The sequence below is a fragment of the Dendrobates tinctorius genome, unplaced genomic scaffold (assembly GCF_039654945.1).
Source record: "Dendrobates tinctorius isolate UK_male_01 unplaced genomic scaffold, ASM3965494v1 ptg000070l, whole genome shotgun sequence".
In the NCBI taxonomy this organism is placed as follows: domain Eukaryota; kingdom Metazoa; phylum Chordata; class Amphibia; order Anura; family Dendrobatidae; genus Dendrobates; species Dendrobates tinctorius.
The window spans coordinates 58723645-58751053 of NW_027361738.1; the positions used below are offsets into that span (position 1 = coordinate 58723645).

Below are 27409 nucleotides of genomic sequence, written 5' to 3' on the forward strand. Positions count from 1 at the left end.
TTGTAGCTAATGTGCAGGCGGCTTCTGCTGGTGCAGGTGCAGAGCCTAAGATCCCGCTGCCTGAACGATTTTCTGGGGAACGCAGCAAATTTGTCATCTTTCGGGAGGCCTGCAAGTTATACTTTCGCATGCGCCCGGTCTCCTCAGGTAATGAGGCTCAGCGGGTGGGTCTGGTGTTATCATTACTGAGTGGGGACCCCCAAGCATGGGCGTTTTCCTTACCAGCCGACTCTGCTACATTTCATTCGGTTGAGAATGTTTTTTCAGCACTCGGGCTCATTTATGATGACCCCGACAGATTGGCTTTAGCAGAATCTAAGATCCGCGCCCTCCGTCAGGGGGAACGTATGGCGGAAGACTATTGTTCAGAATTTCGCCGTTGGGCAGTAGACACACAGTGGAACGACCCAGCGCTGCGGAGTCAGTTTATTCATGGGGTCTCAGAAAGAGTTAAACAGGCCCTCCTGATGTATGAGACTCCTGCATCGTTAGAATCTGTCATGAGTTTGGTTATCCGTATTGATCGCCGTTTGCGTCAAGGGGCGCGGGAGACGCTGCCTCTGGGGGAAAGCAGGGGTGCCAGTGTGGTTGCTGCAGATGAGCCCACGGAACCTATGCAAATCGCTGGGGTATCACATGTTCCTGGGTTCAGGAAGCATGGAGCATGTTTTTACTGTGGTAAAAGAGATCATTATGTAAATGCTTGTCCTGTGCTACCAAAGAAAGTCGCACCGGCGGAAAACTGGTAAGCTCAAAGGGTATGGAGGAGGCCCAACTGAGCGTATGCATATCCTCCATGATGGTATCTCAATGTATGCTCCCTGCCAGGGTTATTATTGCGGGCAGAGAGCTACCAATATCAGTGTTTGTGGATAGCGGTTCAGCCACCAATCTCATGGATGAGGAGTTTGCACGCATGGCAGGTTTCAAGATCGAAAAACTCCCTCATCCTATTCGCGTGGTTACCATTAATGCCGCTCCCCTCCCACAGGGGGAGATTACTGAGTTTGTAGCTGAGGTTAAACTCCACATTGGGGTCCTACATTATGAGTGGGTTACATGTAAGGTACTCAATCTCCCAGCACAAATAGTCCTGGGTTTCCCATGGTTGTCTAAGCACAACCCGGTGATTGACTGGAGAACCCAGGACATAGTCCAGTGGAGCAGTTTCTGCCAGGAAAATTGCTTGGCCACATGTGTGTCCGCCGTGAAGTCCAGCCTTCCGGAGGCATTGCTGGATTTTGCGGACGTATTCTCTGAGAGGGGTTGCTCAGAACTACCTCCACATCGAGCCTATGACTGTCAAATTAGGTTAAAACCCGGGGCTAAATTGCCTAAGGCGAGGATGTTTAGTATTTCTGGTCCGGAGAGACAAGCTCTTAAGGACTACATTGCGGAGAGTTTAAGTAAAGGGCACATCCGGCCTTCATCCTCACCTGTAGCAGCGGGGTTTTTCTTTATAAAGAAGAAAGATGGGGGGGTTACGCCCGTGTCTGGATTTCCGGGAGTTAAACCAGATTACGGTCCGTGATCCCTACCCGATGCCTCTGATCCCTGATTTGTTCAACCAGGTGGCTGGTGCGAAGTGGTTTTCCAAACTTGACCTCAGGGGGGCATATAACCTCATAAGGGTCCGTCAGGGGGATGAGTGGAAGACGGCATTTAATACCCCTGAGGGTCATTTTGAAAGCCTAGTTATGCCATTTGGGTTGACAACCGCGCCTGCTGTGTTCCAACATTTCATAAATGATGTATTTGCTCATTTGCTGGGGAAATTTGTGATTGTGTACCTGGATGATATCCTTATTTATTCGAGCGACCAGGACACTCATTTAGAGCATGTCAGGCAGGTGTTACAGCTGCTCCGTGAGAATAAGCTCTATGCTAAGCTTGAAAAATGCGTGTTTTTTGTTCAAGAGTTGCCTTTTTTGGGATATATTGTGTCCGCCGCAGGGTTTAAAATGGATGCCGCTAAGGTGCAAGCGGTGCTGCAATGGGAACGGCCTGGTAATCTAAAGGCGCTCCAGCGGTTCCTTGGGTTTGCCAACTATTATAGGAAGTTTATTAAGAATTTCTCTACTATAGCCAAACCGCTCACGGACATGACGAAAAAAGGTACCAATCTCGCTATCTGGTCTGAGGATGCGGTGCGTGCATTTGAGCTTCTGAAGAACCGTTTTGCTTCAGCCCCCATTCTGGTGCAACCGGACGTATCTAAACCTTTTACGGTGGAGGTCGATGCATCTGAGGTGGGAGTGGGGACAGTACTGTCACAGGGCTCGTCCTTGAGCAATTTGCGTCCATGCGCCTACTTCTCCAAGAAGCTGTCGCCGGCCGAACGGAATTACGACATCGGCAACAGGGAGTTGTTGGCCATCAAATTGGCTTTTGAGGAATGGCGACACTTCTTGGAGGGGGCGGCCCACCAGGTCACAGTCATCACCGACCATAAAAACCTGCTCTATCTGGAGTCGGCCAAGCGTCTGTCTCCCAGGCAGGCTCGCTGGGCATTGTTTTTTTTACACGTTTTAACTTTCTGGTGACTTACCGTCCTGGGGCGAAAAACACCAAGGCGGATGCCTTGTCCAGGTGTTTTCCGGGGGGAGAACCTCGGGAAGAGCCGGTACCCATCCTCCAGGAAGGTGTAGTGGTTTCGGCTCTCACGACTGAGGTAGAGGCGGAGATTGCCGAGGCCCAGGAGGAGGTACCACCAGGACTTCCCGCTAATAAGTCGTTCGTACCCCTTCATCTTCGTCTTAAAGTGTTGGGGGAACACCACGACTCGGTCCTGGCCGGTCATCCAGGGGTTAGGGGCACCTTGGAACTGGTATCGCGCCGCTTCTGGTGGCCAAAAATCCGGCAGGATGTGGTTTCCTACGTGACAGCTTGCATCACGTGCGCCAGGGCCAAGTCGCCCAGAACCCGTCCTGCTGGCACTCTACAGCCTCTGGGGATACCTAGTAGGCCATGGACAGAAATCTCCATGGACTTTATCACAGACTTGCCTGCCTCGGCGGGGAACACGGTCATCCTGGTGGTGGTTGATCGATTTTCGAAGATGGCGCATTTTGTGTCGTTGCCTTCCTTGCCCAACGCGAAGACGTTGGCTCAGGTCTTTGTGCAGGAGGTGGTCAGACTGCACGGAGTTCCGTCGGACATAGTGTCTGATAGGGGTACCCAGTTTGTGGCGAAGTTTTGGAAAGCTTTTTGCTCACGATTGGGGATCAAGTTGTCTCATTCGTCGGCGTTTCATCCGCAGTCAAATGGTCAAACTGAGCGCATGAACCAAAATCTGGAGCAGTATTTGCGATGTTTTGTGTCTGACAACCAAGAGGAGTGGTCGACGTTCCTTCCCTTGGCAGAGTTCGCATTAAATAATCACCGCCAAGAATCATCGGGAGAGTCTCCGCTCTTTTGTGTCTATGGGCACCATCCTCAATTTTGTACCTTGCATCAGGGGGGCTCTGGGGGCGTCCCAGAGGAGGACCGGTTAGGAGTTCAACTATCATCGGTCTGGAGGAGTGTGAAACAGCGATTGCTGAGCATGAGTGCAAGATACAAACGTGTGGCTGACTCTAGACGCGTGCCAGGTCCGGACCTGTGTGTGGGTGATTGGGTGTGGTTAGCTACTAAAAACATAAAACTCAAAATTCCATCATTGAAATTGGGTCCAAGGTTTATTGGCCCTTTTAAGGTTGCTGCCATCATAAACCCGGTTGCTTTTCGGTTGGAGCTTCCTGCGGTATACAAGATACACAACGTGTTTCACAGGTCTTTATTGAAAAAGGTGGTAGGCTCTGTGGACACGACGCCGATGCCACCTCCAGTCATGGTGGATGGCAATTTAGAGTTTGAAGTCTCCAAAGTGGTGGACTCTCGAGTACTGCGCCGTACTCTTCAGTATTTGGTGCATTGGCGGGGGTATGGTCCGGAGGAGAGGTCTTGGGTTCCAGCCTCAGACATACATGCGGAGCGGCTGGTCAGTTCCTTTCACCGCCGTCATCCGGACAAGCCGGGTCCTATGAGTCTTGAGGGCCCTGGGGTCCCTCGTAGAAGACGGGGTACTGTCATGTCGGATGCTGTTCACACCACAGCGTCCGGCAGGCAGCGGTAGTTCCATCTCCGTCCACTATAGCCTCAGTGGCGCCGGCTTGATTTTACTCAGGTTATCTGGGGTTAATCTAGCTGGAAATCAGGTGGGATGTTTGGTCACGCCCACGGTCTTTAAATAGTCGTGCTGGCCTGTGGGCGTCGCCGATTATAGCTTGTGTTTTGTGCCAAGTGGTTCCGGTCTGGAGTGGAGGTGTTGGAGAGAGAAATTCATAGCTGGTGTCGTATGATCCGTTGTTACCTTTTCGTCTTCCTATATTTGTGCTTTGTTTTGCCCTGTTCACATTATAGTATTGTCCTGTGTGGTTGCGGCGCGGTGTGGTTTGAGTTCTCCCTGTCTGTCATTACTGTGTGGGTTTTGGTGGTTTGACAACTCACTGGGTGGAGGGTTCAGCTTAGGGCTGAGCAGGAGATAAGGAGAGGCTGGAGGCTCAGGCATTTGCACCTTTAGCAAAAACCCTGGGTTGAGGGTCAGACAGGGTTTTCCCTAGTTTGAGGGACTCCGCAGGGGCCCGGGTTTTGTCAGCCTCCTTCGACCTAAGCCTCGCATAACAGATCAGTAGGCCCAAAAAAAAAAAAAAAAAAAATAATATATATATTTTGTTGTAGAATAATTAGAAGTAGCAAGGAAATACCTGGGGAGTGGTCCAGCCAGTGCATGTGACGCCCACCTCGACGCGCGTTTCACTTTCAACTTGCAAATGTATTCACCCGCCCTTGGCTTTCTACCTATTTTGTTATATTACAACTGGTGTTTAAATATTTTTGTAATCCGATTTGTGTGTCATGCATCAACACTAAATAGTCTAAGTTGGTGGAAAAAAAAAAAAAAAAAATAATAATAAATAATAATAAATATATATATTTTTTTTTTTTTATTTTTTTTTATTTATTTTTTTTTAAACACCATGTGTGGCACCAAACCAACACAGCTCATCACCCCCCAAGAATACCATTATGAAAGTGAGTCATGGTGGTGGCAGCATCATGCTGTCTGCTGTGGGGAGGTTTTTTCAGCAGCAAGGACAGGGGAAATTGAGTTGAAGGGAAGGTGGATGGTGCAAAATACAGGGATATTCTTGAGCAAAACCTGTTTCAGTCTGTCAGTGATTTGAGACTGGGACGGAGGTTCACCTTCCAACAAGACAATGACCCAAAGCATACTGCTAAAGCAACACTCAAGTGGTTTAAAGGGGAAACTTGTAAATGTTTTGGAGTCGCCTAGACAAAGCCCAGACCTTAATGCAATTGAGAATTTGAGGTCAGACTTGAAGATTGCTGTTCACCAGAGGAAAACATCTAACTTGAAGGAGATGGAGCAGTTCTGCTTTGAGCAATGGCCAAAAATCCCAGTGGCGAGACGTGGAAAGCTCATAGAGACTTATCCAAAAGAAACTCGCAGCTGTAATTGCCGCAAAAAGAGGCTCTACAAAGTACTGACTTTAGGGGAGTGAATAGTTATGCACACTGAAGTTTTCAGTTATTTCGTTCCATTTGTTGTTAGTTTCGCAATAAAAAGAAAATGAAGTGTTTACAGTTGTAGACATGTTCTTTACATGAACTGATAAAAACCCTCAAAAAACCCAGTGAAATTCCAGTTTGTGAGGTTGTAAAATACTTTTGCATGCCACTGTATATATTAGTTCCATTCTTTAAAAAAAGAACAAAAAAACAAAGTAGTTTGGAAATGGAGGTACTATGCATATGATCCAGACATAGTTCAGAAAATAATATTTTTAAAGTGCACATTATTGCAGATCTGTTTGCCTCTTATAAAAATTTGGACCAAGGGATTTGGTCACTACACTCAAATCAGTAACTGTTGAGACAATTTACAGTAATTTCCACATGTCCGTCTTTCTGAATGAGATGCAACTTTTGGGTCTGTCTCTTCTAAAAAGAGGCACAGCTACGATATACGACAGCCTCAACAGTTAGTGATGGAGTGAAGCGAGAGTGCCCGTCACAGCGCCTTTTGATGTCTGCAGGAGACATTTACATATCAATGTCCATTATAGCGAGCGGGTCCTAATGTCAGGGAGAGGTGACTAATGATACAAAAGGGCGATTTTCTCAACTATAGCGAAACTCCGCTGAAAAACATAAGTGTTTTCAAAATGCCTTTGTGAAACATTTCCAAACCATGTCATTCAGAAAGCAGGTGGAGTGGGCAGGAAGATGGTAATTGTTCGCGGCTCTAGGAGACTTGGGATTTCAGGAGCAGCTAGTTCAATCTTTGGATAGCACTAATGGAGAAAAAGGTTTGGTCTAAAAATCTGTAAGAAAAATTTAAAAAAGAACTTTTCCAACATTGATCAGCAGAGCAAAGAAGCCGTTACTAATTTACCCACATACATCAACTCGCCATACATGCCGCTATGCCGGGCACTGCTGTGGTCCCTGCACAGCGGAAGCCTTGGTCAGATACTTTCTTACTGCATGGCCGGATTGACTCGGATGAGTAGGAGCCTCTCTTGCATAGCGGCTCTACTGTACGTTCTGGATCACAGAAAGGGGGACCAAAAACAGAAGAGGCTCTTTTTAAAAAAAGAAATTAATATAACATTATATATATATATTTTTTTTTTATTAGGAAACTTGCATCGATGGCCAAATTCTGACATGAAAAGTCAACGGACGCAGGTGGAGGAGGCGCTGGACCTGGGACACCCATCAGACCCCCCCCTCTGAGTATAATAAAGGCTATTTTTCTTATCTTTCAGGTCAGGCATTATAGAATGCTGTAGATAAGCCCTGAAAGGCAGTGGCGGCATCTTATATCAGCTAAAACTGCTGACAGGTTCCTTTTAATGACTTCACCGAATTCCACAACTGCTATAGCTATACATAAAAATAAAAAAACAATTTCTACTCTACTGCAAAAGTACTAGTAATGAGGGAACAAAGGCCTGTCAGTTTTCTTAACTTTTGCACCGGAATATGTTTTTTTTTTTTTTTTTTTCTTTTTTTAAACCAATGGGAAATTCCTCTCTGTGTCCATATACATTAATCCATGTGGATAGTATATAGGGAAGCCACTTATTGACTAGTGGGGGGATCAATAAAGGCCAGTTTCAGAGATCTGTAAAATCACAGTCCAAGCATAGTCTACAAGGAGTGGACTGGCTGTCGGTTTCCTTACCAGAACTTGACAACCTCAAACATGCCGATGAGGCTGGGTCAGGAGACCCTTGGCTGGTCCGTACTCAGACTTTGATTTGTGGATGTGTGATTGAAACCGGCCTAACATCCAGTTATCAAAATACTCAATTTTCCAGGAGGAATAACGGTGGTATGCTACTTGACAGCTCTAAGAGCAGATAGTCCAGTATTATCATTTCATGGGGAACACGAGTAATTAATAAAACAGACATGACATATCCAATTTAGGTCCCCATGCACAATGATGGCTTCTCACAAGCTCCAAAATTTAGAAGGCCGAAATAAAACATATAAATAAGTTTATGGGGCCCTGCTGTACCAGATAAGAGGTCATACTCCACAACCAAATGTTTCAGGGGTTTCCTGGCCTTCTACCCCAGAAATATCCATCAGAAGAGTGTCAGGATTATGGGATGGATTCATTCATGGAAAATTATATTAAAGCCCCCTGTGCAGATTTTGAGAAAGTCAAAATCTAAAGAAAGTAGGTACGATGAACCGGCTAAATGTCCACATCACAGAACCTCAGGGGGAGGATGATTAGGAAGGTTGAGGTAGACCTTAAGGGAAAGTTTAAGGCTATGTGCACACGTCTGCAATTCCCGCGTATCTTATGCGTTTTTGCCGTGGCGAAAACGCATAAAATAAGCAACCCATTGTATTCAATAGCATTCCACACATGCTGTGCTAATGCTGCGCATTTTTCCACGGCAAAAATCCCATCGTGGAAAAAATGCGCAGTATGCTCATTCTTTGTGCAGAATCGCAGGGATTCCGCACATAGGAATGCATTGATCTGCTTACTTTCTGCATGTGGCTATGCCCACCATGCGCAAAATGTGCAGATGGTTCCCAGGGTCTGGAGGAGAGGAGATTCTCCTCCAGGCACGGGTACCATAGCCCTTTAAAAATAGAATTAAAATAAAAAAAAATCATGTTATGCTCACCTTCCGGCATCCCCAGGCCTCAGTGATGCTCCCGGCAAGTTCCATTCCCAGGGATGCCTTGCAACAATGACCTTTGACGACGCAGCGGTGTCGCGAGACCGCTTCGTCAAAGGTCATTGTCGCAAGGCATCCCTGGGAATGGAACTTGCTGGGAGCATCACTGAGGCCTGGGGACGCTGCGTGGGACGCTGGAAGGTGAGAACATGATTTTTTAATTTTATTATTTTTAACTTTATATCTTTTTACTACTGATGCTGTATAGGCAGCCTCAATAGTAAAAAGTTGGTCACACTAGTCAAACAGTGTTTGACAGGTTGGTCACACTTGTCAATCAATTTTCCAAGCAATGATACAGATCGCTTGGAAGACGCTAGCATTCTGCAAGCTAATTACGCTTGCAAAATGCTAGTTGAAACACGGGATATACGCGGGAATTACGCATGTGGAATTCTAGCGTATTTCCCGCGGCATGGAATTGCAGAATTCCCATGGAAATTCCGGACGTGTGCACATAGCTTAAAGAGTTTCTTGGCTTGGCTTCTGAATCAAATCTGCATCTAAAAACTCAGTGAGAACTTTCCTAAAAAAAAAAAAAATAAATAACATAGCAAATGTTCAAACTTTGAGGTCCTACTCTGAAACTGCAAAGTATAGAAGTCTTGTAATGTTAAATACATTCAGTACACAGATGACAACCGTATGCCGTACGGGTTTTTAAAGGGTCCATAGACTTGTATTGGCCTTGTCATCTGTGCTGCCGAAACCCCCCCCCCCCCAAAAAAACGACATGTTGCCGTGTGGTTCACACGGTTAGTGAAAAAACACAGGTTATAATGGTTACGAGTGGCATCAGTGAACAAACTACTAAAATGTAGTTTTTGTAGACTTGGTATGTCAAGGGGCAAGTCTCAATGGAAGGAAAAATATTCTTTTAACCCTGGCAGAAACTACACTTAGAGGGTTTTGGTTTTTTTTGGTGTGTTTTTGTTTCTATTTTTCAGCCAAACCAGAAGTGGATTAAAAAGTACTGAGAGATCTAAAAGGGAAAGACATCTAATTTCTGCTGGATCCACTTCTAGATTTGGCTATAAAAAAACAAAAACAAAAACCATGAGTTCTGTTTTTTTCCAACCAGCACCGCTGTGTCAGACGTGGAATTTCTGCCTGTACCAGGTAACTAGAACTGCGCTCTTACAAGGGGTAGTAAATCTGTTGTCTAAAGGCAGAGATTGAACATTACAAAGAATCCCTCTCAAAGGAAAACTGTCACCGTTCCTTATTCCTTTATCCCTTTCTGAAAGCATCTTGAAGAGAAAAATCTTGATTGAGGATTTGCATTTTCGCACCACACCTACACACTAGCGGAGCTCGCTCTCCGCCATGGAACTGAACCGATTCCTGGGGAATTTCATGCTCTACTCTTTATGAGTCATCCCTGATTGTGTTTGCAGCTGCCACCTCTAACTTCAACCATATGTTGGGAAAAGTCAGGTAGAGCTGAAAATACAGACCGTGCCCAAAATATAGAGTTACAGGCTCTCTGGGTCAAAATGGCTAGCGTGAAACGACCTCAGCACACAGCACGGTGACTTCTGAGACTGCAGCCATGATTAATGACTGGGCCTGGCCTGCTACATAGCCTCATGATAGGGACCGGGCGTTTACTAGATCTTTCGAAAAGTCGTACCATACTTTTACGGTGTCGGGGGTCATAATGTGGTTATTTTTGCTATAACAGGTTTTTTTTTCTTATTTTTTGTTATTACTCCCCCATGCGAATAAACCCCCGAAGAATCATGTAAGTGTCGAATACCTGGAAATGCTGGAATTTTCAACAATACGGGTTTTCTAGGACTTCTTAATTGATAGGATAATTCTTACAAAGGTTATTCCAGGTCCACAAACCATCACTTATCCACTGGATAGATAAGTGGGGGGGGTCCGACCGCTAGGACCTCAGTGATCGCCAGATTGGGAATGTGTGTCCTTGTGTCTCCCATTTCATGGCTGATGCCAGGAAGAGTTGACTGGGGCAAAGGCCAGGCATGTAGCGACAAGCAATGACCAAGATAGTGAGCACAGTTTTGCAGCTGGCACCTCAGACTTGGACCCAGCAGTCAGTGATCTACAGAGATCACCTATCCAGTGTTCTTAGTAGAACACCCCTTTAAAATAGGACGTCAACATTTTTTCGGGGAGATCAGATAATCTGCTAAATTAAGGGGCCACAAAAGGTCAATACAAACTGCATACAATGGGAATTCATGCAGCTACAGAATTTTTTTTTTTTCTTACCCTCAAAATTGGTGGTCAAACAAAAGCTCAAACTGCTCAGAAAAGGAAAAAAACAAAACAAAAAACAAACAAAAACAGAAAAAAACAAAAATAAACAAATAGACTGCTAAATAGGCATTCTGGAAAGTGAGGGGGAACGTACTTATAGTACTGGCAGAATGCTAAGATGAACTGTTCACAAAAAAAAAACAAACAAAAAAAAAACACACACAACATAAAATGGTAAGTTACAGAGAATCAGAACAGTTCTTGAATATGTTAAACTGGTAAATGCACCAAAAAGGAATTTTAACTTGTGGGTGATAATGGCAGCAAGATCACGCTTTACTAAAATGTGCAGGTGAAAGTACAGGTAGGCATTAAACAAAGGGTCCGGCGTCAGATGTCTGTAAAGCGATGTGGAAAATTGAACATCTGACCTGGCGGCAGATCAGCGAAAAAAAAAAAAAAAAAAAAAAAAAAAAAAAAAAAATTTACAGTATATATATTTATAATGGCCATACATTAAAGGTCTCTTAAATTTCCTTTGTGCATCATTTGCAACACAAAATAGATCCACTTTTTCCCCCCTCCCTAAGAAACTTTTTTTTTTTTTTTTATGAAAAACAGTATACAAATTTTAGACAGGAGTTTCCCACCGGCCCGGCTGAATAGGCCGCCATGGGCTTTTATACAGCAGGCGGTGAATAGAGCTTCTCCTCCACAATGACATTGTGCGAGGTACATCGCACAAACTGTATAGGTGACGGAGGCCTTTGTGATCCGCTTTCACTCCTCTGACACAACAGCTCATTAAAGGATTCACAAACTGTAGATGTAGCACTTTCTTAAACTTTCTACAGTTACAGAAGGAAAAAAAAAAAAAAATTATTATCAGAGGTAGACAACTTGGCTGACACATGTACGGCAAGGAGATAAACATTCAGAGTCAATATCCCATAGCTGCAGCGCCAATACCCATAGACAAGATAATATAATTTGTGACTGTTGATTAGAAGCTTACTTGTCACACAAAGACCCCGAGAAGAACTTGCAATGCTGAAAATTATAGATGAGGAACTCACAAGTAGAATATAAAAAAAAAAAAACAAAAAAAAAAAAAACAAACAGAAAAACAAACAGGCTTTCACTTCCAATCGTTTCACCTTTCTTCCTCTTCACAAGTTCCATTCTCATTTTTAATCAAAAGGAAATAAATATTAGAACAGGATGCAGCGATAATTTTCATAGGGCACAGACTAGGCCACACATCCATCTAGAAAGGTGCTACTAACTACCAGCTTTTTGGGAAGTTTCAGAATACAAAAGTATAAATACGGTATATAAAAAAAAAAATTATATATAAGTTTTTTTTTCCATGGGGGGGGGGCAAAAAACAAAAAGGGTATCAAATATTGGACAATTTATTAATTTTCATAGAAATTTATAAAAGTTTATAAATTTTATGTTCTATCAATTTAGGCCACTTTCACACTTCAGGCTTTCGGTATCCGCCATGGTGCGGTGAAAAACCGGACTGCCGGATCCGGCGCCTGTTATGACCAGATCTGGCTTTTTCATTGCGCCGGATGGCAATGCGGCGCATCCGGTTTTTGCCGGATCCGGAGAAAATAGCCGGTCCGGCGTCTGGAAGAAACGTTGCATGCAACGTTTTTCCCAACGCCGGACCGGTTTTTCGCACTGCGCATGCCCGGAAACCTTCTCTGCCAGGAATATATCCGGCAGAAAGAAGAAGGATCCGGTGTCTGCGTTTGCGTCCGGTTTTTCGCCTCATCGTGCCAGGACAAAAAGCCTGAAGTGTGAAAGTGGCCATAAAGGTGTTGTCTTGTGAAAAACCAAGTAATTGCCTCTTCACAGGATAGGTGATAATGGTAAGTGGAGACTGACTGTTAGCTTTCCGACTGAGCACTCCGCCCTTCATCAGGCTGTGATTTTAATTACATCCAATCACATTTTGGTTCCCATCTTCCTATAAAGACAGGCTTTACCATGTTATAAGCCAGAGGTTAGTTCACACTAGGCAGTTTGAACAGGTCCCTATTCTATGAGATCACCTTGACGTTGGTGAATGGGCTCACATCTTTTGGCCAAATTTTGTGCTAAGTATCTCATATGTTTTTTCTAGATTACAAAAGCCATTATCCTATTCGTACTTCATATTTGATATGCCTTAATGCAATTGAGTGCAACCATTTCCTTATTTGATATATTCGATCGGCAGAAGACTCAACTTTTCTCCCAGTTCCAAAATGGAGCGGCAGGTCACATGCTGGACCGTGGAGACATTCATTCCTTATGGGGCTGCTGGGAAAAGCTAGCGCCTTTAGGGCTACCATTCTCTTTACGTCCTTAGGGCTCAGACGTCAGTATTTTCCATGTACGAGAAAAACGGACTGACTGGAGTTTGATCAGAATTTCTCAGAAAATTTTTGCTCGACTATTAGCAAATTATAACCCAATTTCTAATCTTTTTTCCTAGTTTAGTAAAGAAATAAAAGATCTAACTGGACTCAATGAGACCCAGAACCAAACACAGCAGGAAAGAAAAAAAAAAAAAAAAGTTAGTCACGGGGAAACAAAAAAAAAAAAAAAAAAAAAAAAAAACACAACAAAATTGACATCTCCGAAGTCCTGGAACTTTAATGTTAACACGTTGGTCCTTTTTTAAATGAGAAAATATTTACTAATTCACCCCCTATCAGATGAACCATCCTCACATGTACCTGGAATTATTTAACACCTGAGGCACCGATTCAGAAGATTAAGGGTATGTGCACACGTAGTTTTTAGTCTCTGCGGATTTTGTAGAGAAAACCGCAGGAAATCCGCAGGACAAAGTGCTGCGGTTTTTCTGCGGATTACCTGCGTTTTTTCTGCGGTTTTGCCCTGCGGTTTTACACCTCATAATGGATGAGGTGTAAAACCGCAGCGTTTCTGCACCAAACAATTGACATGCTGCGGATTGTAAACCGCAGCAAAACCGCGCGGAAAAAAACGCAGCATGTGCACAGCTTTTTTTTATTTCCATAGGAAATAAAGGTACTGTACAACGCAGCAGAATCTGCTGCGTTTTTGCAGAGCCAAAAACGCTGCAGAAACGCAGCAGAATCCGCAGCAACGCAGCAGAATCCGCAGCGTGTGCACATACCCTTATGGGTCAGTTACTTTGGGTCTTTGCATCTTCTCTTTGATGACATCAAATTAAATAACCTGGCTCCTCGGCCATGAATTCTTCATAGGGAGGAAAAAAAAAAAAAAAAAAAAGGTAGACTGACATATTACTGGCAGAAATCCGCCTTTGCCGGTACACAGTGATAGGTGTCGGGAGGTTATCGCAAGTCTGCAAGATATAAAACTTTAATAAGCATCCGGTCCCTGCCAATAATTCCATCTGATTAGTCATTGGCGGGATTTAATGTAAAATCAACTCAGGATACTAAAGATATTCTGTATTTAAGAACATTAAAATTGATAACATAAATGGCCTGGAAGGCTAGATTACTTAGGGCAGAACGGATCATCTTCATGGATGGGATGTGACCACTAGTTACCCAGGAGGAAAAAAAAATAAAAAAATTTTCACCTGCCCAGTAGATAGGTTACATTAGACTCTTGGAGGTCCAACCAATTGTTCCAAAAGTCAGTGGGAAACCTAAGGACACCGATGCCTCGCCCCCATCCATAACTGCATACACACGGGAGGGAACTCTAGGTCAAATGGATGGTGATCAAGCATACGTGCTGGCGCTGGTATGGAACCGGCTGAGCAGTTGGTGTGTGATGGGCGTGGGGGTGAGCCGACGGGTGCAGCAACAGCGATAAGTGGTGGCTTAAGTGGTAGAACATCAACCAACCTTAAAATGCTTGCAGCTGGACTGCACCATTATCAATAATGCCTCTTACAGCCCAAGTTTTTGGATTAGTACTTGCTAAAGTGTTTGTCCCATGATCTATCTTCAGGAGCACACCCCTCCCTGACCTCCTGTTGGCTGATAATGGACAGGTCAGATCTGCATCTCTGTTGTCCCATATCTGGCCCAAAATGTAGAGACAGCTTTGTCCCTGGATATGGGATTAGGGTATGGGCACTGAGGTTAGTCAGATTAGGGTATGCAAGCACTTTCTGTAAGCGCTGCGCTCCTTGACAAGGAGACCGGCCACCACGAACAGACTGCAATAGCGAACGGTAACCTAGTCAATAAGCAGTTCTTTTGAGTAAAAGTTGTTCTGCAGGACTCAGCAACGGCTGCTACACACAATGGAACCGTGCAGTGCAGCTCTGTTTAATGTCTACATTGCCTGCCACCAAGTCTGTTGGTATCCGATCAGTTGGGTTGTTGGTCCACCACCGATATGATACTGATGACCCATCCCGAGGCCATTAATATCATATGGCCGGTCCTCCCACTGGAACATCAAGACTGGGGGACTGGTTGAACCCATATGGAGCCACAGAAAAGGCTATAGAACCTCTACTTTTACTAGAATTGGTTCCGTTTGTATGGTCGACCACACATCAACATTACATTGTATTAATGCTGTGAGATAGAAACTGGAAGTGATGGAGCATCTGATTCTCTGAATACTAAACGCAAGTATATATATATATATATAGAATTTTTTTTTTTTTCCACAGCTGTAAAAACAAAATCCATTGAGTGTATTACAAGAACTGGATTAATGCAGAAGGATCCGGCAACGATAGCCATCCAATAGCCCAAAATAATCCCTATGCAAAGAAGCTGGGTGCAACAATGGACAGCTGGACCAGGCCTGAATTGTAAGATGACTGGTAATTTACCAAGAGAGTGGCCGCACTGGGGGAGGGGGCAAGGCGGACAACACATGCATCAATTTCCATGTCTGCAGTAGCTGGGAATGATGGGCACAAAGGAGCAGGGAGGACCCAGCTGTCACGCCAACGTGCACAAGTGGGATACAAGGATTCGGGCCACAACTCCACCGGATAAAAAAAAACAAACCAACAAATAGAAGAAAAAAAAAAAAATATTCCACAACTTGTGGTTTGATGTTCATGATTGCCAAGAACAAAACTAAAACCTCACAAGGCTACAGATCCAGGGCAGGAAAACTTGTATTTAGGCTCCGGGCTCTGATATCTTTTCATATGGATACAAGTCCTTAGAGGCAGAGATCTGAGGGACTAGTGGCAGCAGTGAATGCCGGCAGCGCTGAGCATGGATTCGGGACATAACTTTTATTCTATGCAAGTCTAATAAATACATTATAATATTGTTGCGTTTTGTGCGCTACAGTAAGGCAGTAGATATACCCCCCGCCCCGGCTTCACAAGTTATCCTGGCCCATTTCTTGCATATAAGCGATGCGTGTGTGGAGTTTATAAGTTTTTCTTGTACCGTCAGATATTTATAATATATTTTTTTTTATTTTTCGTATTTTTATTTTGGTTTCTATATTTTTTTTTTTTAAATTAATAGTCACCTGCACTTATTTCAATAGACAACTTAAACCAAAAAAAAAAAAAAAGGAAAAACACTATTGTGATGTATCCCATGTGGCTGCAAGGAAAGAAAGAAAAAAAAAAAAAAAAAAAAAAAAAAATTACCCGCTAGGGGCAGGGGGGAGGGAAAAGTAAGAGGGTGGGAGAACGTGACCCTAGCTCGCATCTTCAGACTCCTGCAGTGAAGAAGAAAAACTCTAAATGAAGACTCGAGAGCCAAAGAAGTGGTTTTTCTTTTTCTTTTCAGCTGGGGAATCTGCAGTTCGTACAGAATACACAACTTTATTGACAGGGCAGGAAAACTCAGAATACTTTCAGCTGTTCTCCGCTGGGATTAACGGTTTCCTAAAAGAAAGAAAAAAAAAAAAAAAAAAAAAAAAAAAAAAAAGGGGGCGGCGAGCTCTGTCGGGAGATGACATGTGATAGGACGTGAAGCTTCAGAATCATCGGCGCTCATCACGTCAGGGGTCATAGGATAGTTCCCCCCTGTTAATTCTATGAGCCTATATCCCATGTGACCTTATGGTTTTTCCCCCCCCCTTGTTATGTTTAAAAAAAACAGAACACGCACAACAGGCAAAAAAAAAATTTAGGGTATGTGCACACGATGTGGAATCCACAGGTAAAGTTACCTGCGGATTTGGCATGCGTTTTTTACCCCTGCGGATTCCTATAATGGAATGGGTGTTAAAAACGCTGCGGAATCCGCACAAAGAATTGACATGCTGCGGAAAATAAACCGCTGCGTTTCCGCGCGGAATTTTCCGCAGCATGTGCACAGCGTTTTTTTTTTTGTTTTGTTTGGGGGGGGGTTTCCATTGGATTACACTGTACTGTATTCTCTGGCGAATCCGCTGGGCCAAATCCGCAACGTGTGCACATATCCTTAAAGTCAGACCTATTGTAGCATCCGCCGTAATTTTTTTTTTTTTTAAACTTTCCTACAGTTATTGGATTTCTTTTTTAGAACTCGTGCTGGGGTTCAACCATGAATTATATATAAAAAAAAAAAAAAAAAAAAAAAAAAAAAAGAGGGGAGAGTAGAAAAAAAAAAAAAAAAAAAAAAAAAAAAAAAAAAAAAAAAAAGGGTGGACTTTACTTTCAGGTAGTGCAGATTAATTGTGATTCATTTGTGCATGCTAAAATTATATATACAGTATATATAATTTTAAAAAGGTACATAGTTGTAAGGTCAAATTCACACAGCAGGAGTGGGACAATCAGAGGAAATAGAAACACGTCACCACTTCTGTATTTATCACCCACTCCTGGTTTTAGCTTACAAATGACTAATGTGAAATACTGACCAAAATAGTGCTGTGTGAACGTGGCCTTATTAGGGAAAGTTCGTCCAGACTGTTATCGTTGTGGATTTTCAAGCAGATCCCTTGCGTGAACATTCCGTAGGCCTCTCGCTGCTTTGCCAATGGTTAGTGGGTCTGGAGTAAGAACCGCGATCAGGTCTAACTTCCCCCCTTTTTGACTGATTGGCATCTCTGTCAATCATTGATGCAGGTGAAGCTCTTGAGAATCAGAGAAGAAAGCTCAGAGACGTTCTTTTGTAAGAGCTGGCCGGACACCTGCATCAATGAATGATGGAGATGCCAATCAAAAAAGGGGAAAGTGAAAAGAGAAAAAAAAAAAAAAAAACACAACAACATTAGGAAAACAAAGGGTCCTCATCAACATTCCTTAAGGACCCCTGCCTGTCCAGGTTTAAAGGGATAATCCACACCATAGAGCATTTGCTTCAATAAATCAGTTGGGGGGTCAAGCAAAGGTAGCCCCCTTACTAAAATCGCATTAAGAAATGAACACAATTAGCAGACGATAATCATAAATATGGAAAACGATTTTGGGGAGGAAAGGGGGTTTAAAAAAAAAAAAAATTTATATTCTGCAAAAATATTATACAAGATAGGCATCACAGTTTTAGAGATTGCAACGCAGCCGTAGTATACCTTTATTTTTTTTTCATCTGGTTTTTATGACATCCCCCTCACCCCTCCTAATACAAATACCAGGGAGAGAGCATGATGTGGTTTGTAAGGAAAAAAAAAAAAAAAAAAAAGTGTCATAGAAAACAGGTGGGTCAGTGGGATTTTTTTCCCCTAAATACACCAACATTATCACTGTGGTACAACCCGGAAGCAGCCAAGATAAGCAAGAGCTGCAAGGTATGAACTAGGCCTTGCCTGGAATTGTAGCAGCCAAATAAAACAATTGTGGATCTCGAAGCTCATGGTTATGTTTTTTTTTTTGTTTATTTCTTTTATTTAATTTTAAAGATACCGGTACATATATAATAAAATAATAAAAAAAAAAAAAAACCACGTGTTTAGTGCAGCAGTTACAGGCATCTCATCAGACTAGAAAGCGATCAGGTTAGATAAGATTTTCCTGCAGATGCAATCAGTGTATGACTGTAGGCGCGTTTTCCGCCCCCATCGCGGGTCTCTCATGACCCAACCTAATAGTGTCATATATGCCTAAAAAAAATTTTAGTCTAGGTCAGGAGACCCAGGGTGAAGCCAGAAATTGCAGCCATAACACAGGCAGTAAAATATGACGACTACGGGTACATGTATATGGCCGTATTATAATACCTTGATTATATTCTGCTATTGGGCCAATCTCTGTACTGACCCCGCAGGGTTTAAGCCCAAGCTCCGAGGTTCGGGTCACATCTCATCTATCAATACATTGTACAGCTATGTCAGTAGTATTCTGCGCTACATACCCGCCATACCTTGGACTTGTGCATCTCCATGCAAACTGGCCGAGCAGATACCAAAAAAAGCATACATTTTATTTCCACCCCACTTTCCACTTAAAGAGGACTTGTCAGCAGGTTAGAAGTGTCTCGCTTTTGCTCTTATCTTACTCTGGCTGCTCTCCTGAATATGCAATTTTTAGCTGTCCCCCCCCCCAAATCCATCATACGGTTCTAGATATATGGGGCCCTTTTAGTTCTTGTTAATTTTTACATTCTTTACCAAGGGGGCGTGACTCACAGGATAGTAATGCAGAGCAGCCTAAAGACACGCCCCCAGGGAACCCTGTCAGACAAACCCCATTGGAAAAATCTTTTAAAGTTAGCACTAAAGAAAAGGCCCCATATCTCTGGAGCCAAATGGGAGAAGGGGAAAGAAAAAAAATAAAAATCACAGCAAAAACTGGAATAGTCAGGGGGAGCAGAAGGAACAAGAGAAGACCAAAAACAGAAAGCAGTAAACCCAGGGAGGTAAAGTAGCATCTGATTGTCATTTTTATCATGGCAAACAAATTTAGAAACAGTTGAAAGGGAAAAAGTAAAAAAAAAAAAAAAAAAAAAAAAAAAAAAAAAAAAAAAGGGAAAAACGGTCAACCAAATAGAAAAAAAAAAAAAAGTCGGAGGGAATACTTTTCATTTACACCTTTGATTGAAGTTAGCCAAAATCAGAAATAGCCTCTATTCTGTAAAGTCCATACCGAATGAAGAATAGATTAATATACAAGATAACTGCAGTGATTTTTGGAAGCAGCCTTAATAAACCAATGTACTGTATATTATTCTACCACAAGTCCATAGAGCACTTTATACCACCATGAAAGTTAAATAACGTGTCGCCCCCCCGGCCGCACTCACGTATGCACGGCTATTGGTGAGCTGGAAGGTAAGACACTAATCTTTTGATTGAAAACATGGCCTCTTCTTAGCGGGTGCTTAACATCCTTAATTTATAGCATTTGTGGTATTGAACATTGTCATATTTATTTGGGGCATGTTTCCTATAAAAACGGCACCTCAAGGGGCGCTCCTTCCCCCTGTGGAGGAGACACACATCCACGGCACAATGGCTCCGGTAGCACACACTCGGCCATGCTAGGAGCCCTGTGTAATCTGGATGATGGCTGAGTGGAGCAGATGGCTCTCTACAGCGGGATGAGATCAGAATTCACAATACAATGTAATGAGTTTAGCTGAAGGATGACTTGACTGGCGGCGCGGATCAGGACTGCGCTGCGTACACGCGTTCCTCTACCCCATAACCGGGGGGCAGCATCTGACCCCAGAGCAAGTGCTGAACACAAAGCAGAATTGAAAAATTTACAAAAAAATAAAAAAAAAGTTAAAAAAAATGCTTTAAATAAAAAAAAATTTTTTTTTTTGTTTTTATGCAAGAATTGACAAGTAACTAACGAACACGCCGGATAATAAACGCTCTCCATCAGACCTTATTTACCTTGCTTATGGCGGTGTCTATCAACAGAACCGTTGCAGCCAATCATTGGCCTCATTGGATAATTTTTTTTTTTTTTTTTTTAACCTGTTGAGAATGCTGCCTTTTTCCTTACACTGATGAGGTTTTTCTCTTATAGGGCGGCACGGTGGCTCAGTGGTTACTTTGCAGCGCTGGGGTCCAGAGTTCACATCCCACCAAGGACAACACCTGCGAGGAGTTTGTATGTTCTCTCCCTGTTTCTGTGGGTTTCCTCTGGATTCTCCAGTTTCCTCCCACATTCCAAAAACATACTGATAAGGAATGTAGATTGTGAGCTCCAATGGGGACAGTGATGATGTCTGTAAAGTGCTATGGAACTAATGCTGCTATATAAATGAGTAAAATTTTGTTCCAACTACTCAGTCCTTGAGATATGGCCTCACTCTTCTTTTTAATTCTGGTTTTATTAGCCAAGGGGGCGTCATCTTCAAGGAGAGGTGCCCATTAGTGATGAGCAAACACGCTCAGATCAGATGTTACTCGTGTGCTAACCAAGTGACTTAAAAAAAAATAAAATACATATATATGTTTGAGTCCCTGCAGCTGTTTGACAGCAAACAGGCAGTCCAACAGACATGCAGCCGCGGGGGTCTCGAACATAGTATTCGAGCATACTGAAGGCACTCTGTTGGCACCAGAGCATGCTGAGATAATACCTTATCCCAGCACGGTCGCTCATCACTAGTGCCCATATCTCAAGAACAGGAGGGGCTCTGGAACAAAAGAGGAACATTACCAGTTCTTCAAATAAAAACTAACACGCAACATGGGTCCAATCACTCAGGACAACCTGGAGGTGTCGAACGCATAATGAAACGGAGCAGCGAGAAAACTTGTCCCCCCCCCTCCCGATCGCCTCCATGGCCGTTCTATTTTAACATGCCCTCCGCTCTCCCGCACGTTGCTATTCCTGGTCCGCAGGCGCGGCCCGTGGATTTAAATTAATACTATTTGGCTGTCCCAGGAGGGCGCAGCAGAAACGCTGAAGATTACACACATTGCTGGGAGCGTCTATAAATGACAATTACCAAAATTGTACATTTCTGCCACATGGTGCCCCAGATACACCCCGCCATATGACGAGTAATGGAACATGACATTATACGGGCCCATAGGTTTATTCCACATTAGCGATATGATCGCGTGCTTCAGCCTTTAGGCATCAACAACAGTTTCCTTGAAGTCAGAAAATCATCTAGAAGTGAATCTGTCACAAAAAAAAAAAAAAAAAAAAAAAAAAAAAAAACACAGACCGCAGAAACTGCCTGTCCTCAGGGTCACGGGCCCAGCACGGTTTTCGGACAGTTTTTGAAGATGGTTTACCGACATTCCCATATATACTCTGACCAATGACAAACTCGGCTCTGCTACATCTATAGATCCCATAACATAACTGGTCCGATACGTCACCGTTACCCACGTGACAAAGATAACAATACAAGTCTGCTAATCCATAACCAATAAGAGCTCGTACATGAAACACCGCACATCAGAGTGATGGGAACGGCAGAACGATCTGCGGCCTCCAACAACGTGCGCAGAGGCGATGCCTTCCTATAGAGTAAGGACTGGCACTAATGCAAAGAAATATGAAAAAAAGTGACAGATAACGAAAATCATACTTCCTTCTATTGTCCCTGATCCATCAAGTTGTCAACAACTTCCTAGAGTTGTTCTTCATGTTCTGGGAAAGTTGGGCGAGAACCAATATGGCTGCAATGACAAGACAACGGGACCGTCGCTCGGCCTTTCTTCTACAACCTGCATGGCTCCATTCACCCGACATGGGGCACACGAGTGTCCATTTGGCATCTGGCCGTGTGGCACAATTTTTTTTGTTAATTTACTCCATTTATTATAATGGAAGCCAATGGGCAACACGCGCCACTATAAGGAGGTATATTCCAGATATATATGGCACAGATGTGAAGCGGTTGTCTGTACATTTAAAAAGGGGCATTGCAATCTCCAAGACCCTATCCCAATATGTAGTAGGTGCAATAATAATAATAACAACCTCCAATTAGAAATGTAGTACAGTTCTTCTGATAAGCCATGTCACTTACCCCTTGTACAGGGCATTGCAGTAGAATAGGTAGCCATGGTTACAGCCAATGAAAGTTAACCGCTCATATAGTGACAGCTGTTAGTGGTTGTAACCATGGATACCTACGCTACTGTAATGCCCTGGACAAAGGGGAAGCAACATAGCTAAACAGAAGAACTACACTTCTAATTGAAGATATTTGCTAATATTATCACTACAACTACTACATCTTGGGAAAGGATCTTGAAGATTGTAACACTCCTTCTAATGCTCTTCTAAAACACTTTGCAAAACTTTTCATAGAAGTAGAGCATTTCCTAAGTCCGTTGACACGGTATTAACGTCAGTTAAAATTTGTATGGTTGATATATATTGAATAAAAGTTAATTTTTCTTTATCCCCCAGACACAAACCAGAGAATTCGTCCCCCCTTTTGAAGCGAGTCTGGAATGCTCACTTAGCAGAATTCCTCTATTCCCCAAATGAAAGTTTCAAAAATCGAGCGGAGAACACGATACCAGGTTGAAAGTAAAAGTTAAAAATGGGGGAGGACGATGCAACAAAGAATGCAGTATCCCCGGCATCACCACCACCTGACGCCCTGACACTTGTTAACACCTTTAAGTTAATGTCCTGAAGCGGAGGGGATATAGATAGCAAGCCGAGGTCACTTTTAGAAATGCGTAGTAGCGCATTCAGTGCAGCCACAACTGCCTGGATTCTGCATTTGGAACACGCGGATGAAGCAGAGCCGAACTGTTTTATGGAATAAGTGATAACCTTCAATAAGACCACCGCATGATCACGACGCCTCATGCCAAATTACAAGTTCAACTCCGCTATATCAGTGCTAATACAGGCAAAATCAGCCATGTTATACACGTATGCCTGCAAACATTTAAATAGGCAAATGACAAATTCGGCTCTTATCTTGGCCAATATGCACACGCTACTAGGATTCCGATTGACATAAATAATACTGATGGAGCAGGAGACAACTTTGCTGTCGGACACCATGCAGGTAAACCTAGACAGTATTTTCCAGACGCAATCAAACATTTTTACAAATTTTTGCTCTCGGCATTTACTCTAGCAAAGAAAAGGCAATCAAACCTACCGCATAAAAGAGAAGTATTTGCAAAAATATCTATTGGCAGGAAAAAACGCTGCATAAAATAGGTGCGTTTTGGTGGCTTTTTTTAAATGAATTTTTTTGGTGCTGATTTTTCCAAAACGCTGAAAGAATTGACGTGTTGCAGAATTAAATGAGCAAGTGAAAAATAATCAAAGTGTGCACACGACTTCAGCGCAGAACAGAAAGAAAAAACGCAATAAATCCGCAACGTGTGCACAGATCATTATACACTATAACCAACTCAGCTCTGCTACATCCATAAAAGGTTTTTCCTGTATATACACAAGTAGATATGAGTCAATCAAGGCCAAGACTTCATCAAGCTCATCTTTTAGGGTTTTTTTTTTTTTTTGCCTCTATGGTCCCCAGGTCGGCCATGGTCCTGTCGCCCCAACCAGCTGACGCGTTTCAAAGTAGAGGTCAGCCTCACCTCACCAGCTGAATGACATTTTAGAAAGGAGAAAATAGCAAGTCATTCTTTAGAAGCGGACTCCTCCTCCCCCACTGGATCTGTACAGACCATTAATAGCATTTGTCCTGACCGTTACTGGTCTGAGCAGATAGATAATACTCCGCACTACTCCAGTGTATGGCCCCAGACACCACAAAAGGGCTTAAAAGCTTATCAAAATTATGTTTCCCCCTCTATGCAAGGGAGATGGATGAGTAATAAAACGCTACCCTCTAATGCAGCTTTATAATACATGAGCAATTGCATTACTGCGACGCCCCGTGCATACGCTCCGGCTCTGGAGCCAAGTGCTCTCAATTAGTTTACAGGCTGTCAACTTCCATTACCTAGTAGCAGAGTCCTCCCCCTTTGTTGCACCTTGCTGCAAAGTGCCCCCCAATCCCAGAAATCAGATTATTAATCTAGAAAAAAAAAAAAAAAAAGGATCAAAACAAACTAAAATCAAAACACAAAACTCCAATGATACAATGTAACAAAGCAGATCAGTTCTTTTTATTTACGTAAACAAAAAACTGCAAGAATGATACAAAATTAGCATCAGCGTTAAAAGGACCAAAAGTATACATAAAAGGCAGGATTATCTACACACACGACAGACATGATGGTGACGTCAGTACTTGCAGTAAAAAAAAAAAAAAAATAAAGAACAGAAATTAGATTTGTTTCTATGATCCCTGCCCAGTGCACCTTTGCAGCCAGGGTGGGGCATCAAGAAGCAGACCATGCAATATGTCAGAGGCTTACAAAAAAAAATTCTAACAGAAGGTAGGAGGGAAGGAAAAAAAAAAACAAAAAAAAAAAAACCATAAAAATTGCCAGAGGAGGTAAATCAATGCTTCCCTGGAGATGAGAGGAGGCAGCAGGCAGGAGGGGGCTGCCAGGCATTGCAGGAGTGAAGTAAACACCATCTTTATATGTATTATTCCTCTACCTGTATAGGTAGTTGCCATTCGGTGCGGTAATTTCCTGTAGATAATCAATAGATCCTGGCTCATTCAGGGCATCAGATTACATTTTCCATAAGATCCACAATCCCTTGCCAACCCAGGTAAACAGATTTGCAGGTCTCGGCGCTGGGTGGCACATGCCCGCATGACAAACACATGTCGTCAGCAATGACAAGAAGTGCCCCCCCCCCCTCCAGCATCAGCATCCCCCAAACTTACCTTTCCCTGCATCCCCTACTCCATCATCCCCACTATGGGGGTCTTATGAGGGGTTAAACACAGGCTGCTTATGGCAGGTCGGCGAAATAATAGGACAACCATAGGGGATGTCATGCAGCGGCTCAGTGCAAATCCCATCCCTTTACAATCCTTGTAAGACAGGAAGTCCCATCATCACAAAACCCATAATACTACAAAGTGTCATCAGCAGCAGGGAAGAAGGGGGGGGGGGGGGATTGCGAAAACAACAAGTATTTCCTCCCCTTCTTCCTTCATCTGGATTTTCCTGGGGTAGGAAATATCTTGAATTTTAACCCACTTCAGCCCGAGGGAGTGTCTGCTGTTCCTAAATAAGTCTACGCTTATCAACGATGGGATGAAAGTCCTAAATAACGGTATAGAGGAGAAAGGGGGGGCAAGAAGAATAAGGGGCAGCCTGGGTGTGAAATGTAAAGGTTTCCCATATATAGGCTGCAGCCCGAGTAAGAAAAAAGGGGGCCCCCCCCCTCTACTAAACAGACACCACCCCTTAGTAGACGGGCAGGTACCTCTCTATAGAAGGAGGAGAGCGATGACCAAAAGGAGAAAGAAAGAAAAAAAAAAAAAAAAAACTTTCTGCAGGCCATTCCCCAGCTTTCACCGCACCCAGAATCGTCGTCATCATCATCCTCGCCATCAGCAGCAGCACCCACTCACCCCCAGACTGGAAACCACCCAACCAAAATAACCTACGAGCACCTACATAGCGGCACCCATCCAATATAAGGGCTGAGCCCTGATACAGATCAGTCAGAAAAAAATAAAAAAATAAAAAGAGGAATGGAAACCAGCAAGAGGGGAGTGACGGCCGGTAGGAAAATTACCTTCAAAGTGGGTGGAAATATGATCAAATACAACTGCTCTATTAACCCCTTGTGTGATGAACCTGGAGAGAGATCTGCAGTGCCAGCCCTGATGGGTTAGTGTCAGCATCGCATATACAGCACAAAGGGGTTAAGCCAATGGGTGAAGGGGGCGTCACTGAAAAGGAGTAAGGGGGGCAAATGCCCCCCCTATTTAGGCCACCATTTAAGGTCAGAGTGGCAAGCAGTGTAGATGTGCGGGCACATAGGGCGACTATACTGGACTTCTCTAAGTCGCCCTCAGCTACCTGTCAATTAAAAAAATGACACTGCAGTAAACTAAACTACTGCAGAACATCTTTAAAACACTCAAAACCATCTCCTCTACCTCTTTAAAAAGGGACATAGTATAAAAAAAAATGTAACTAAACCCCAAGCAGCTATATTGTGTCATTAACAGCTTCAGGGGCAGGAAGAAATGTAAATATATATATATATATACACACATATAGAGAAATCTATGCTTTTAAGGGCAATGTAGTTCATGGCTAGCAGTTCCTCCAGCAGCAGAGTCCAGAGGTTCTGCAGCAGCTGTGGTGGCACTAGGGTGGGCTTCACCTGGCACATCTATACCTGGCCCCAGCACTGCAGGGCTCGGCATGAGGCAGAGGATGTGCTGGAGCCACACGATCAATACACTCGTACTGCAGCAACAGTGCCAGCAGCACGGGAAGAATCCGCCTGCCCCCCGTATCTCCCAGGTAACAGAACTCCGGAGCCCCCCGAGCCCCCACAATGCAGGAAAGTTCCATGGATGTGACCCTGATGGGCAGCAGCGCAGGCCGGCGGCCACCTCCGCCTACAATAACGTGGCCGCTGATCCGCTACTTCTGCAATACCTGGAGGATGGGGAGGGGGATGGAGGAAGTTTGGGGTCGGGGCTCCGGGGGGCGCAGGCTGGGGGCGCGGTGCGGGCTCGGCGCCCTCCGCACACTCACACGGGACCAGATGCGTGTAACGGTCCAGGGAGGAGGCGGCGGCAGGTAACATAACGGTGCGCACAGCCCCGGCGCCGCTCTCCCGCACGCCAGGCACGGCCGGCTCCCCGGCTCCCGTCCGCAGCCCGCCCCCAGCCCTGCCCGGACACTCACCGTTATTCCGCCGGGGGTTCGCCTGTTTTCTGCGCTTACACCTGGGGCCATCCGCCATGATCCTCTCGTTCTTGTGTCTAAATGCTCGAGTCACCTCCCTCCCCCGCCCCTCCTAACACCACCTCCTCCTCCTCCCTGCTCTGCTCTCCTCTCCCCCTGGCGAGGTCCGCACCTGGTTTACGACACTTCTCGTTTACGACATCACCTCAGCCCCCCTAGTGGTCTTCCAGTGGTGGGGGGCTCAGGTGGGGAGGAGAGGTGTCTGCTGCACACAGGGCTCCTGTCACTGCTGCCAGAGGAAATGTCACAGGCTGCCCCTTCCATCATGGCACAGG

The 27409-nt window shown here is 44.0% G+C and overlaps 1 protein-coding gene across 3 annotated transcripts in view; it reads right to left on the bottom strand.

Moving 5' to 3' along the window:
* Positions 1–27207, bottom strand: part of ZEB1 (zinc finger E-box binding homeobox 1) — a 146869-nt gene extending 119662 nt beyond the window's left edge. Inside the window, exon 1 of one of the 3 annotated variants that reach the window (XM_073581697.1) lies at positions 27075–27207. In XM_073581697.1, coding sequence (XP_073437798.1) covers positions 27075–27132 — 58 coding nt within the window. In that variant the 5' untranslated portion in view covers positions 27133–27207. The other 2 variants (XM_073581696.1, XM_073581698.1) reach the window with 2 other exon arrangements.
* Positions 27208–27409: the final 202 nt, after the last annotated feature.